General features: G+C 50.9%; 5 protein-coding genes across 5 annotated transcripts; 2 read left to right on the top strand and 3 right to left on the bottom strand.

Annotated features, from left to right (window-relative positions):
* Positions 1–416: 416 nt before the first annotated feature.
* On the bottom strand, positions 417–2,114 carry BJY04DRAFT_223777 (major facilitator superfamily domain-containing protein; the record flags this gene model as incomplete). The annotated part of the gene is made up of 6 exons (XM_073717786.1): positions 417–532; positions 588–761; positions 840–1,352; positions 1,426–1,713; positions 1,776–2,021; positions 2,093–2,114. The coding sequence occupies 6 exons, from the start codon at positions 2,112–2,114 to the stop codon at positions 417–419; spliced, it is 1,359 nt and encodes a 452-aa protein (XP_073565476.1).
* A 531-nt stretch (positions 2,115–2,645) lies between these two features.
* Positions 2,646–4,916, bottom strand: BJY04DRAFT_223776 (Carboxylesterase family-domain-containing protein; the record flags this gene model as incomplete). The annotated part of the gene is made up of 3 exons (XM_073717785.1): positions 2,646–4,154; positions 4,224–4,751; positions 4,806–4,916. 3 exons carry the CDS (start codon positions 4,914–4,916, stop codon positions 2,646–2,648), a joined length of 2,148 nt encoding a protein of 715 aa, XP_073565475.1.
* A 727-nt stretch (positions 4,917–5,643) lies between these two features.
* BJY04DRAFT_232267 (methionine adenosyltransferase) lies at positions 5,644–7,133 on the top strand (the record flags this gene model as incomplete). Its single annotated transcript, XM_073719716.1, has 5 exons — positions 5,644–6,015; positions 6,078–6,115; positions 6,182–6,461; positions 6,521–6,658; positions 6,748–7,133. The coding sequence occupies 5 exons, from the start codon at positions 5,644–5,646 to the stop codon at positions 7,066–7,068; spliced, it is 1,149 nt and encodes a 382-aa protein (XP_073565474.1). The 3' UTR covers positions 7,069–7,133.
* An 810-nt stretch (positions 7,134–7,943) lies between these two features.
* BJY04DRAFT_211107 (uncharacterized protein) lies at positions 7,944–8,756 on the top strand (the record flags this gene model as incomplete). Its single annotated transcript, XM_073714357.1, has 2 exons — positions 7,944–8,167; positions 8,267–8,756. 2 exons carry the CDS (start codon positions 7,944–7,946, stop codon positions 8,754–8,756), a joined length of 714 nt encoding a protein of 237 aa, XP_073565473.1.
* A 400-nt stretch (positions 8,757–9,156) lies between these two features.
* On the bottom strand, positions 9,157–10,459 carry BJY04DRAFT_211106 (wax synthase family protein; the record flags this gene model as incomplete). The annotated part of the gene is made up of 2 exons (XM_073714356.1): positions 9,157–9,664; positions 9,735–10,459. The coding sequence occupies 2 exons, from the start codon at positions 10,457–10,459 to the stop codon at positions 9,157–9,159; spliced, it is 1,233 nt and encodes a 410-aa protein (XP_073565472.1).
* Between the last annotated feature and the right edge of the window lie 2,338 nt (positions 10,460–12,797).

Here is a 12,797-nt window from a genome sequence, read left to right as displayed (position 1 = left end):
CATAGTAGTTCAAGTCTATCCCCACCCCAGCTATGATACTCCACTCCACTTCTCTAGCCTCAGATATCTTGCTGCCTGACGTTTGATGAAGATGGCGGAGGACCCTGATCCACCTTTGTGGTCCTTCGAGGCCCACACTCGAGCTCGCCTGAAGTACGTTCCGGCCGTGTTCGAGCCAGGTTCTCTGACTGAAATCCTTTTGTATGAATAGGTATTTAGGAGGGGTACAATAACCGCAGGTCACATACTTGTGGTTGATAAATGTCCGGCCAGGATTCAATAATCCTGCAGGAGTGGGTATGAGTGCAGGAAATAAGGTATCGTTGAGTTTAGTGCAGCAGAGCAGGACTCGCCCTCCAGGGAAGGTTTCCTGATTTCCCGTCCAACCCTATCAAATTTAGATGACAGAACTGGCACTAGGTAAGATCCTGAACATGAGGTCTATCCTCCTCATTTCTATCAGTAGTCCTCGAGGCCGAACCGGAACTGAGGTAAACAGCAGCAACTGCACCACAAGCGATAGAGATTGTAGCTGCACGCATTAGCTAGCCGTCCGTCTAGAAAAGGAGTATTAGAAGATAACATACCCAACACACACTGCAATTCAAAGTACCCAAATCTCTCGACCATAAACCCAGCCAAAATAGGCCCAATCAACAGCCCCGTCGTCCAACTCATGCTCGTAACCGCAACAGCGCGAGAGTAACCACCGTGGACTCCAAAAATCCCAGGATGGCTTTCTTCCAGCTCATCAACAGCTTCTACGTTAAGGACAAGCGATTAGTACCCCGCCGCGTCTGAATCAGCTGAAGGGAAAAGAAAAACATAGCATAACGTACCAGTCGCCTCCATAGCCCCAACCCCACTCAGCAAAGCCATCAAACACCCCAACACAGCCAAGGAGGCAATATAGACAACCCTCCCCTTGTTCCCACCAGTAAAGAAAGGAAAGCGCTCATCCCCCGCCACCCCGGAGAGAATGAAGAACGGCGCCATGGCCACGAACGCAATCGTGGTCGGGACCCGCGCCCCACGGCGGTCCTTCCAGTATCCGATGAGCGGCGCCAGAACCATCCCGGGTCCCTGCACAGCGGCAAGAAGAAGCCCAACAGGGAAGACACCCCATCTGAACGCCGACCATGCATGCAGGGGGATGGTAGCCTGGAAACTGGCGATGTAGAGGGCGTACGCGGTGTAGCAGGCGATCCCAGTTGCGAAGCGGGGCTTGCGGAAGAGACGGGCGTAGAAGCGCCAGCCCTTCTCTTCCTCGACTGGGATTAGGAGGGGGAGGGTTTCTAGTAGGGGTGAGGACTCGGTGGGTTGTGGGGAGGAGGCAGGTTCCAATCCGCTTGCTGGCAAGGGGTCGCGTGGTTAGTGGACTGATTCTGTCTCACTTCTCGATGTCTTTGCTTTAGTGACACTTACTCTCTGCCTGCATTTCAGGACGATCAATCAACAACACACGCATCAGAATATCCACGACGAGAAATACGCCTGGTCCCGCCCATGCAGGCCAATACCCAGCCAGCCCGAAGAGAAAGCCAGCAAGGACCGGACCTGCACATGTTCCCGCTGCGGTTAGTGTTGAGGTCAGCCCTGCGATCTTGCCCATATGCTCACTCCCGACACTCTCGACCATAGTCGCGACACCCACAATCCAGAGGCCGTTGCTGGTAAAACATTGGAAAAATCGACCGATGAACAGCCCGGGCACTGTATTATTGCGCATAAGCAACGGGAGCAGAGCATCTGGTGATCCATGGGAAATAACGTACACGAAGTAGTAACTGCAAGGCCGGCAACACTGGCGAGGGTCAACACCAGCAAACCAAGTAGCAGTGCCTTCTTTGATTTTGCGCGGTCGGCGACATGGCCAATTAGTGGGCTGGTTATGATTGCGACGAGGGCGCCTTCAGTTAGGAAGATTGAGGTGTATGCCTGGATGTGAGATGAGTGGACTTTGAGCCGCTGTTCGAAGATATAAGGTAGCAAGGGCACCATGAATGAGAATAAAAGTTCATCTGCAGATCGTCAGTATGTTAGATAGATATGTCAGCCTTTCAGTCTGTAGCTAGCAAGATCAGTCACATACCCGTAAAGAGCGCCATGGACATTGTGGCTAGGGTAAACTTATTCGAGGATCGAAAGTCACCCAACCATGGCTTTTGGGGCATATCATTACTCGGTGATAACGGAGGGGTCATTATTCACGCTCTCAATGTTTGTTATTAAGGTGTCAGGGTGTAAAGAAACTTCCTACCAGTTTGCATCTTTTCTTGCTGGTAAGAGACTCATGTCATATATGGTTGCAACGCCGCAAACAGAGGATGCCACTCATCCATGGATGGAGTGCTTCTGGCTATTACGTCACTGGAGAGTCGTCGATTCACCGGTTTACTGTTTAGTAGGAATATGAGCTCCAGTCTCAGGCAGGCATGCTGAACACCCCAATCGCCGCAGTGACAAATGAAGCACGGCTCACCACAAAGCCACGAGCGTTGTAACAGAGTAAGTTAGAACAGGAATTAACATAGATAAATTACCCCTATGTAAACTGAAAAACCCTGGTCTTCGCCCCATCCATTGCCTGGATCATGGAGTCCGTCTAGGTACGCTGCCTTGTTATCGGAATTCACAAAACCAACTTAATCATCGGATACACCTACAGCCACCATGGGATACTGCAAAGAGCCGTAACCTTGCACTATACTCACAGAATCCCCGGAGGGCCGGTACGGATAATGCAACCTGTCATACAACTTCAGTTCCTCCATCTTCTGACAAATGTCCCAGCGTACGTCCCCACGTCTGGAAATAGGCATATCATCCCAATGGACTACATTGCGGACCGAGTTGCCACCACGGCGTGGATAGTCGGTCCCATTAATCCTCAACTCGCCGTCATACACGAAGTTGCTGTATAGGTCAATCGTGTTGCGGGCCTGCTGAAAGTAATTGACCGAGGCAAGCGCACTACTGCTGATATTGGCGAAGTTTGCAGAGCCAAATAGAATAGGCAGTTCAGCGGCATGACAGGCGCGATTCGTGCCATCGCCACAGATCACGCCCCCGAGGAACTGCGGTAGGCCAATGTCCCATGATACTTCCCATACGTCGCGGTTGTGTCGGTCTAGAGCGCCTGCGTAGATCTCGCTACTGCATCGGTATCCGAGATCGGTTGTGAGTTGGATGAATGGATCGGTAACGTCAGGCGTATGGATCAAGGAGCGGCTGAACCCTAACTCTGGAGTATCCAAGACTTGTTTTGTGCGCTCCTCGCCTAGGAGGAAAGTTGCCAGGAAGCCAACTGCCGTGGAGTACTTTACCGGTCGGTCCTTGAATGTCTCATTGGCTTGCACAATCAAGCCGAATTCATCCTTGGTATACGTCACAAGTGTCGGCACTTGATTATAGCGACCGCTCTGAAGCGCCGTATCCCAGTCTTCGGATATAAGGTCACCGTCAACGAATGGCCGGAATGGCTCGATGAAATTGACCTCGCCGCGAGGGAAGTCTTCTTGAGCCTTGGAGAACAACCGACCCTGTGCCTCTAGGATCTCGTGCATTGTCCGATTGCTCTTCACGCAATTTAGATCTGGGCAGTCAGTTATGGCAAGAAACATGCGCGTGAGTTCGTTCTGCACATGGGGCCTTTGCCAGCCGGACCATGTGCTACCAGACTGTACAATAGCACGGGCGAAAAGGCCTTTAGCAGAGGAGCTTTGGATGAGAGACATAACCGCACTGCCCCCCGAAGACTCCCCGAAAATTGTTATCTTGTTGGGATCACCCCCGAATGACTTGATGTGCTCCCTCACCCAGGCGAGCGCCATCAACTGGTCGCGCATAGCTTGGTTGCTTCCAATATCTGATTCATCGGAAAGACCAGAAAGGAATCCCAGAGCACCAAGGCGATAATTTATAGAGACCACCACCAGTGGTCGCCGAGTGGCGAGGTTCATCCCAAGATAAAAAGGAAGCGACGAGGCACCGTAGTAGTTCGAGCCCCCATGGATCCAGAACACCACGGGTAGTAAGTCAAAGCCCCGAGTATCGGGGAGCAGCGGGGTGTAGATATTGAGATACAGGCAATCTTCGGAGATCTGGTAATCGGGGCTTGGAAGGTCTGGTGTAGCGTTTGGGGTCATTTCTTGCTGTTTCAAGCGTTAGCACTAGGGTACCAAGTACGCCGGCTGCGCTGGCTTTGAAATCGTTAGACTTACAGGGCAGAGTGCTCCAAACTCCGTAGCATCGTATGTTTCTCCCTTTTCTTGGCCAGGTAAGCGGGGTAATTCTTCTGGGTTCTTCAGGCGACGATCGCCTGTCGGAGGCTTCGCGTAGGGAATCCCTTGGAACCGGGCCGTCAAGCGGTCTCGGAAGCCCTTGATAGGACCTAGGGCCGTATCAACAAATATATGGCGACTGGTGGATGGCGGGTGAACGCCAGCTTGATATTCCGCGGTATTAGTACAGAGCGCGCGAATGCGCCGGGCGCAGCCGAGGGACGAGGTACGATTGCTCGGTAGACTGTATGCTATGCAGGCGTTGTTGTTCCCTTTCAGCCAAAGGCGATAGGGTTTCCCCTCATGCACAGCGCTTGGTTGCAGCATAAGCAGCGGCTGGAAGAAAGACACATCTTTAACACTAGCCAGAGATTCACTCAGTTCGTTACATGATGCGATCGCGTCTTCTTGCGTTTGGGGTTCACGCAGCAACAGATAAGAAGGAGTAGAATGTACGGCAACAGGGTCCTGTAGAAAGATAATTAGTACACGATCTACGATCGATAATTGGGTGGAAGCTACTAGACTGTTATTGACGAGCACACTGAACGCTGGCGACTTGGTTGTCTTGGAAGACACCCGTGAGCAGAGTAAGGAATGAAGGAGGAGGGATCGCAGGTAGGGCGCACGCATTGTGTCTTCCTGGCGTTGGTCGGTTGGTATGTGGGTTTACCTGCCTTCCATTGACAACAGAATAGCCCTCAAAAGATGTAAAAGAAACATAAAACACACCTGAACAGAACGAGGGATCTTTCGAATGAGCAATAATAAATATCATTTGTGTCACCATTTACCAGAGTATTGTACGCATTGGGGTAAAAGGAACAGTGTGTTCCACTAGAGGCTCAATCTCCAGGCGGATTCATTTTCCGGATACTACCTACCGAGCCCCGCCACCTGAAGAAGAACAGAGGGGGGAACACCTAGTCTAGCTAGGTGAATGGACGGTCCTGCTTCAGTGGGTGTGATGTTGCTGGAGGGCCGAAGCCGGATGCGGCAGTGCCGATGCTATTTGCTGTCTTTTGAAAGCGTCTTTCCAAGCACTCCACCTGTCTTCAACCTTGTGTCGTCGATTATCACACCATAACATGGCTCTGCCTGACGAGTATAGTGGGTAATGACATCAACCGACACTACACGACTGGCTTTCAGTCCTAACTATTTCCACCACCATTGCTGGGACCAAGCTGCAGGCAATGCAACCTCCGCAATGTCGCAAGATATTACCCCTTTGACGAGAGACCCGAGAATTGTATAAATATACCCTCTTGGATTGTATAAGTAAGCATTGCACCGCTTCACCCCCGCAGTCAACCTCTAACTCTCAAATCAAGGATCATCGCCCAGACCCTCACACAAAATGAAGTCCCAATCCACATTTCTTTTCACCTCAGAGTCCGTAGGCGAGGGCCACCCGGACAAGGTATGCGACCAGGTGGCCGATGCCATCCTCGACGAGTGCCTCAAGCTGAATCCCCTGAGCAAGGTCGCCATCGAGGTCGCCGTTAGACCCGGCCTGGTGATTGTGTTTGGGGTTGTGCACTTCATTCCCATGTTGAACATCGAAGCCATTGTCCGCTCCGTGTTGAAGGACATTGGGTACAGCTGCCCAGATCAAGAGCTAGACTATCACACGTGCAAAGTCATGGACTGTGTCGAGCTACACCCTTCGCTGTTCAACGGGATTTCCTCTGGCCTTGAAGCACCCGACAATGAGCCGGCCGGCGACCAGGTAATTTGCAGCCTTCCTTTACGTACAGACTGGCTGCTGACTAACTGTTTTGAATATTGTAGGGAATGGCTTTCGGATATGCTACAGATGAGACCCACCAGTTACTGCGAGTTCACCCATCTGTATTGGATCGCAGGATGGATAGTGCTAACGAAGAATCTTCCAGGCCATTGACCCTCGATCTAGCGCACAGAATCTCCCGGAACCTGAAAGCCGTCCAACACAAAGGCATCCTCCCCTGGCTGCGACCAGACACCAAGGCGCAGGTTACAGTGGAGTATCTCGAGGACAAAGGGAGGATGGTGCCCCTTCGCGTGCACAACGTGGTAGTTACAGCACAGCATACACCAGGGGTATCAGTGGAAACCCTACGGCAGGAGATCCTAGACAAGGTAATCCGCAAGTCAATTCCGGCGGAATATCTGGATGACCGGACCGCCTACCATGTAAGCATAACCTCGCCATCTGGTCTAGATTGAATCTCACAAAACCCGTTTGTCACTAGATCCAGCCAACCGGCGACATAGGAGTCAGCCCATCAGGTAAATTCGCCGGGGTGACTGGGCGCAAAATCGTCGTTGACACCTACGGCGGGTGGGGTGCCCATGGCGGCGGCGCGTTTTCAGGGAAAGATTTTCGCCAGGTGGGTATTAATTCCCCTTAACGATATTTTAAGCTCTCGTAGTACACTATATATTACACTCCGTTCTCTAATTCATGTGGGCAAAACAGGTTGACCGCTCCGCGGCATACATGGCGCGGTGGATCGCCAAATCACTTGTCCACCATGGACTGGCGCACCGGTGCCTCATCCAACTGTCTTACTCTATCGGAGTTGCGGAGCCGTTGTGTATCTTTGTCGATACATTTGGAACTAGCAAGCTCAGTGCAGAACAGCTGAAGAAGGTTATTCGCAGCAACTTTGATCTCCGGCCGTCGGTGATTGCGAAAGACCTGAACTTGCTGAATCCGATCTACTACCACACTGCTAAAAATGGGCATTTTACGAATGAGGAGTTTCCGTGGGAGCAGCCCTTTGATCTTGTTTTGTAGGGAGGCGTGGGCTTTCAGACCTGACAGCTCTTTTAGGGTGTATCGGTCTTGGTCATGTTGGTTCGGGGTATGAAAGCTGTTATGTTGCATTCAAAGGCTCGAGGAGGAGTTTTCTTTCCCGACGAACACGAGGGGAGGCTTCTCCTAAGATAGATTGTGGAGAAGTGAACAGTTGGTCTTTGCGTGTTTATGGGGCGCCGTTTTGCCCTAGGATGCTGAAGGAATTACTGGCGGACTTATACTACGAGGGCAACCCAATGGTTCTATTCCTAGTGCCTGGTCTGAAGTTAGTTTCCTGTCAAATAACAGAAGGGTTGACTGAGCTATCTGGGCAATATCATATAGGAGATTTATTGCAGACTTGACTGGGAACAACTGGTCATTCGTGATCGGAACTTGACAAGCATAGTGCAGTCCCTAAGCATGCTTAATCAAGAGCGTATTAGCGAGCACTCGCGCATTATTCAAAAATGATATCATCTAGTGCGTGTCTTGTTCACCCAGGCGAAGGGACAGCAACTTTGCCTTAGGCCACTTAATGGTTCTGGAATAGAACCAATAGTCGGGTAATACCATGCAGTTGAAAATAGTGAGTAAACCCGGACATGATGCCAAGACTTTCACAAGCAGTTCGGTATACATTCTCCTTCAGTGCAACCAAAGGGATTGGTGACGTGGATGGCTCCCACCGGAACAAGGTGATAGACAACCACGCACAAGACATCATAGTGAACTTGCCATAGCTAAAGAAAGCCGTAAGTGCGCTGGCTCTATAGCAGTGGGTGGTCATTAGAAATCCTAGAGAGAAGACAGCCCTCCTACACAATTCCAACTTCGTGCAACTCACTATTCAAGAAACAGTACTAGCAGCAAGAATGAAATTTCTCCTCCCTGTAACTCTGGGCATTGCTTCCTTTGCCAGCGCTTCCAAGGCAGGCCTGGCACCATCCACCATCCCTGGAGGAAAACCCTTCATATTCAACGCCTTCGTCGTCTTCAACTACCCCAACTGGAAGACCCAGCAACCGCGCGATGCGAGACTAGAAGGGGCGAATTTTTATTGCTACGCTACTGATCAAGGCTACCTGAGCTTCGGATGGTATGGACAGACCACCTTACCCTGACACCCATTCCCTGCGTCGTTTATTCATGCACTACATGAAATGCGGACAGGACCCATTGATAACATGTATCGTAGGTGGCTAAACGCCGCCCCAGAAACAGACTACACACACTGCCGCCCCGATTCCACCGACTACATCTACTACGAATACGCAGATAAGATGCACGAGTGCAACGAACAGGGCTGCAGCGCACACGTGCTCAACTACTGGGCTGGGAATAATAGCCTCAGATTTGAGACAGACTATGTCTTCAGCGATGCCAATATTGGGCTGCCTGAGGTGGGCGATTTGAGTATATTCTACCGCGATGAGCACCGCGGGCCTTGGGGAACGGGGACGAGACACGTTCTGTCCTCGACGGGGTCTATTGCTGAAGACTGCTGTAAGGCTTTGACGACATTGCGTGGCGTTCGCGATAGGTTCAAGCTGGACCTTAACTTTGAGCTGAATGATATCTGTCCGCGGCAGGAGGCGGCTCAGAATTCATGGTGGCATTGGTGGGGTCGTGGGAGTTTGACGGAAAGGGAATGTGATGATGAAGGGGGCCTGGACAGTGATCTTTGATGAAGGTGCTCGCTTAGGAGCTTCTAGTACAGGTCATGTAATAGGTGTTGTGGCGAAGAAGTCAATAACAATTCCAATCCACGCCTTTATATCAGGACAGAGTAGTCAGGGACATCGGCGATCAAGTCAAGATAGATGGAAGACTGGAAGCGTCCGATTGCTACAGGATTTCCCATATGATTGCGTTTTCATTTGATCGTATACCTGAACCCAGGTTAAAAGGCAAGTTATTGCTAGATCATTTATTGTGCCAAAAGATTTACCCCCTGACGCAGAGAGATTATTTTCAGGGTGGCCTGTCTTAGCCGGAGAATGGATCCAACACTCTCAGTCACTCGACCTTCCACACGCCTTTTCTCTCTAGTATTTCCATACCCACCTTTCCCATGGACAAAACATCTCAGACCTCTGTTTCATATACATGCTGCAACAACAGACCTCCCAGGACGGAAGCACCGACGAGTATGTGCGCACCAGCGCACGAAATAGCATCAAACAGCCCCGTAGCTTTCAAAGGCTCAAGGAAGACCCGGCGCCCAACAATCAGATACTGGGGCGAGATCGCCGAGAGACACATGATCACCCACAAATACCCCAGGACCCGTTGCCAGAGACAGATTGCGGAAGATGGAGATGACGAACAGAACCTCCTCCAGAGGTGCTGTACCCCGTCCTCAATCATGAACAGTGGCATAAACAAAGGGAAAAAGACCATGGCTCGCGATTCGGCAATTGAAACACCCGCTTCGCGATCGCCGGCCAGGTGGATTGCTCCGGAGATGGTGAAAACAACAAGGATGTTGATATATCGCTCTAGCACGGATGGGCGGGAGAGTCGCATGATCCTTTGGGTTAGATGGCTGCTAAAGGCCGTGAGTGCACGACGCAGTAGCTGGTGCCAGAATTTCCTGTCGTTTGCGCAGTCAGAATTTGTTACGGCGAACAAGACAAGGTTACTCTAAGGGAGTTAAGCCTTACCCCCAAAAACCCCGCAACGTGTAGGCATCGCGCATGCGTCCGAAAAGCGGCGGCCAGTCCTCGGGAGCCGATGTGGTCAATGCTATCGCAACCACCGAGAGTGCGCGGTACCCGCTATCAATAACCAGTCGGAGTGCTATGAACCAAACTATAAAGACGACGGCGGTCCTTAGAGCCCAGTTATCTGCCGCTGCTGCGGAATGACTGCCTAAAAGCGAGTCTGCTTGGGAGTCAACGGTTACCAGGGCGCTGAGCGCCAGATATTGCCACGCTAGGATTGCTGCCTGCCGACCAAGAAAGCTCCATCGAGGAATCCCTGGCTGTGCCTGGGCTATTAGGTGCCGTGGATGTGTCGGGAGAGATTTGACCTGCCAAGGTGTGTTGATACCTCGGGGACAGAAGAATATTTTTGACATGGTACGGCACACCTGCACCAAAAAGTGAGAAGAGGTCTCGAAGATACCCGCGCGAACGAGATCGTCTCGATTCAAGGGGCTGGATATCAGAACATTAACGGCCTGTATCATGGCTAGCACAACATGGCCTGCCGACATCGTACCGCGTGGAGGGCCAGTAGAATTCTTTGGTGGAGGGAGAAATAAGAGATAAGCCAGATATGAAGAGGAGGCAATCCAGATAGGGCGAAGCAGGGAGCGTTTCTGGGTGGATAGTAGTAGAATGGAGGGCAGTGCGCTCTGAGCTAGAATTAGAAGCAGGATTCCCATAGGCCTTGAGCTGGGTCTACTGGACTCTAACGACATGGCGGCAGTAGTGGGAGTGGCCGACGAGCCAGCATGGGTAGATAATGTCCGCTTGCTTTTAAGTACCCTACGCCGGAGGCCTCGGTTCTGACTTGGTGTTGACAAAGCGGCCATTGGATTCCTAAGTCTGCTGTGGTAAGGGAAAGGGTTACATTACTTACTTAAGAGGGTGTTAACTTTTACAGTCCGTTCGGCCTCTTTGCGGAAATGACATCGATGAGAATGAAGTAGGACGTAGCCAGGGACACTACACAGCTAACGTAGATTTGTAGGTAGTTTCGATATCCAAGGGAACTTTTCAGCATTGTAGATTCCCAGTGTCGTATTCAGTTCGAAGTAAGCTTTGTTTGACAGACAACACTTCGAAAAAGAGAAACAAAGCATATTCTACCCAATTCAGACAGCTTGTCCATCTTTTCCATTTGTCGTAATAACTCGATCGAATGCACGGCTCATTGGTTTTCCTTTCCTTTTCTTCTGGCTATCTGCAGTGATGAAGTCAACACCTGTGGATGCCCGGCATCAAAAGTGTATGATGGCCACACCAATTGTCCTTCGCCACCATCTGACGTACAGACCATACCAGCCTAAAAGTCCTTTATAAGAGTTACGGCAAGGCTATTTCTCCGACGCAAACACCGAGTTGGCAAGCTCCGTCTGGAGTCAGATTCACAACCCCCTAATCCTTATTGATTATGGAGACCCTCCTATTCACCACTGTTATGACATGTCTCTTGCCCAGGGAACTGGCATTTCACCTGGTGACGTCGTATACGTTAGCAACAATTGTGTACACCGTGCACACGGTCATTGAAGGCTTGATGTACGTTGCCTGTTCCAGGATACATTGGGGCATAGACATTACTTACATTATGCTGTTAAGGCCCACCGACCTGGCTTCGTATCAGCTGAGCCCTTCTAGGCACAATCATGACTACTATCCCCACCATCAATGCGAAGAATAGGCAACATGACTGTCGGTTGTGAGCGTCTATTGCTGCCGCCTCTATATCTTATGCTGCCGCGGATGCGCTCTGTACTCGCCTGTGTTCTGGAGAATACACCAGCCGAGGTCTCTCTGAAAAGACCCCATTGGCTGGACGGTTGGGATGTTCTGATACTCCAGCCTCAAGCGTAGGAATACTCAATGCTAAAACATCAATGTCCCCACTTTTCATAGAGCTACCTAATAATCCTAAAGCCGCGGTTTCCCGGTTTCAAGCAACTGTGGTTATAATAGCATAACAAAGGAGTTGCTCGTGGCCCTTCTCTTTGAGCTGGGTTAACGCAACTCGTGGAGCCCGATACTCGGCGCCGCTCTGGGAGTCGACTTGCATATATCAAGTCATGACGAACCGGATGATCAATACAAAGGCAACACATGCCAGTCGGTGAGCAGAGTCTACGACACGACATGTCTAATGTGACATACTACCGCAAAGGAGCTAGGTAGATCTCCGGCCGGCCCGAAACTGGTAAAGCCGATCTAAATGGAATTAAACATTCTCAACCTTTGGGACTGGCCAGGTAAGGTCTCTTTGAGCCGGATATAGTTTCCGTAGCGCGTGCCAGCACCCCCAAAGTGGAATGTAATCTGTTACTGGAAGCGGATAAAGAGTCTGATTCACAGTCCCCGCCCGTGTAACAAGCTTGCACAGTGCGTCGCCGTCATGAATATTGACTTGAGTCGATGACCATAAGACGTGGCCCTCTCCCGCAAGGCGTCTCGTGTATACCTTCCTGCAGACATACTGGTTAGGTTCCAACGGTGAGCCGTCCATGGTTTGACTCAATTCTCAACCTTGGGTTATGCCCTCTGCTATGCTCGACGTTGAGTCTGGGTTTTTACTGCACTAGCGGCACTGGTAATTGTTACGGTGATCAGGTTGGGCCCCCGGTAAACCCTTCCTTTTTAACCTTTTATGGGGATTGCAATACCACTCTAAACATTAATATACTGGTACATTTATTATTTACTTGCAAAGCCCCGGAGACCTTGGGCTGGGGCATTCTTCTTGCTAGAATGCCCCAATCATGTTATTCCAAAGCTTGAGGGTGTGATGGATTTGGTTCTTGAGCTAGCTATTGAACAACCAATATCCGGACCGGAACGAGAACAATTGAGGCAGCCCTCTCAACCGTCTTCCGTCGTGCACCGCTTTTCCCTATGGCCGCGGAAATGGGTGAGTTCGTGTGGGATCTCGATGTTGTGTCTAGGCTGAGTACCGGGTGGATTTAACCGGCTTCTAGAGCTTCGTGTTATCTGGGCTAGGGGGACATTCCATGGCAAAACAGGGTTGGG

Source organism: Aspergillus karnatakaensis (assembly GCF_047715665.1).
Source record: "Aspergillus karnatakaensis strain CBS 102800 unplaced genomic scaffold BJY04scaffold_78, whole genome shotgun sequence".
Classification (NCBI taxonomy): Eukaryota; Fungi; Ascomycota; class Eurotiomycetes; order Eurotiales; family Aspergillaceae; genus Aspergillus; species Aspergillus karnatakaensis.
This window is presented reverse-complemented; position numbering and strand designations above follow the sequence as displayed.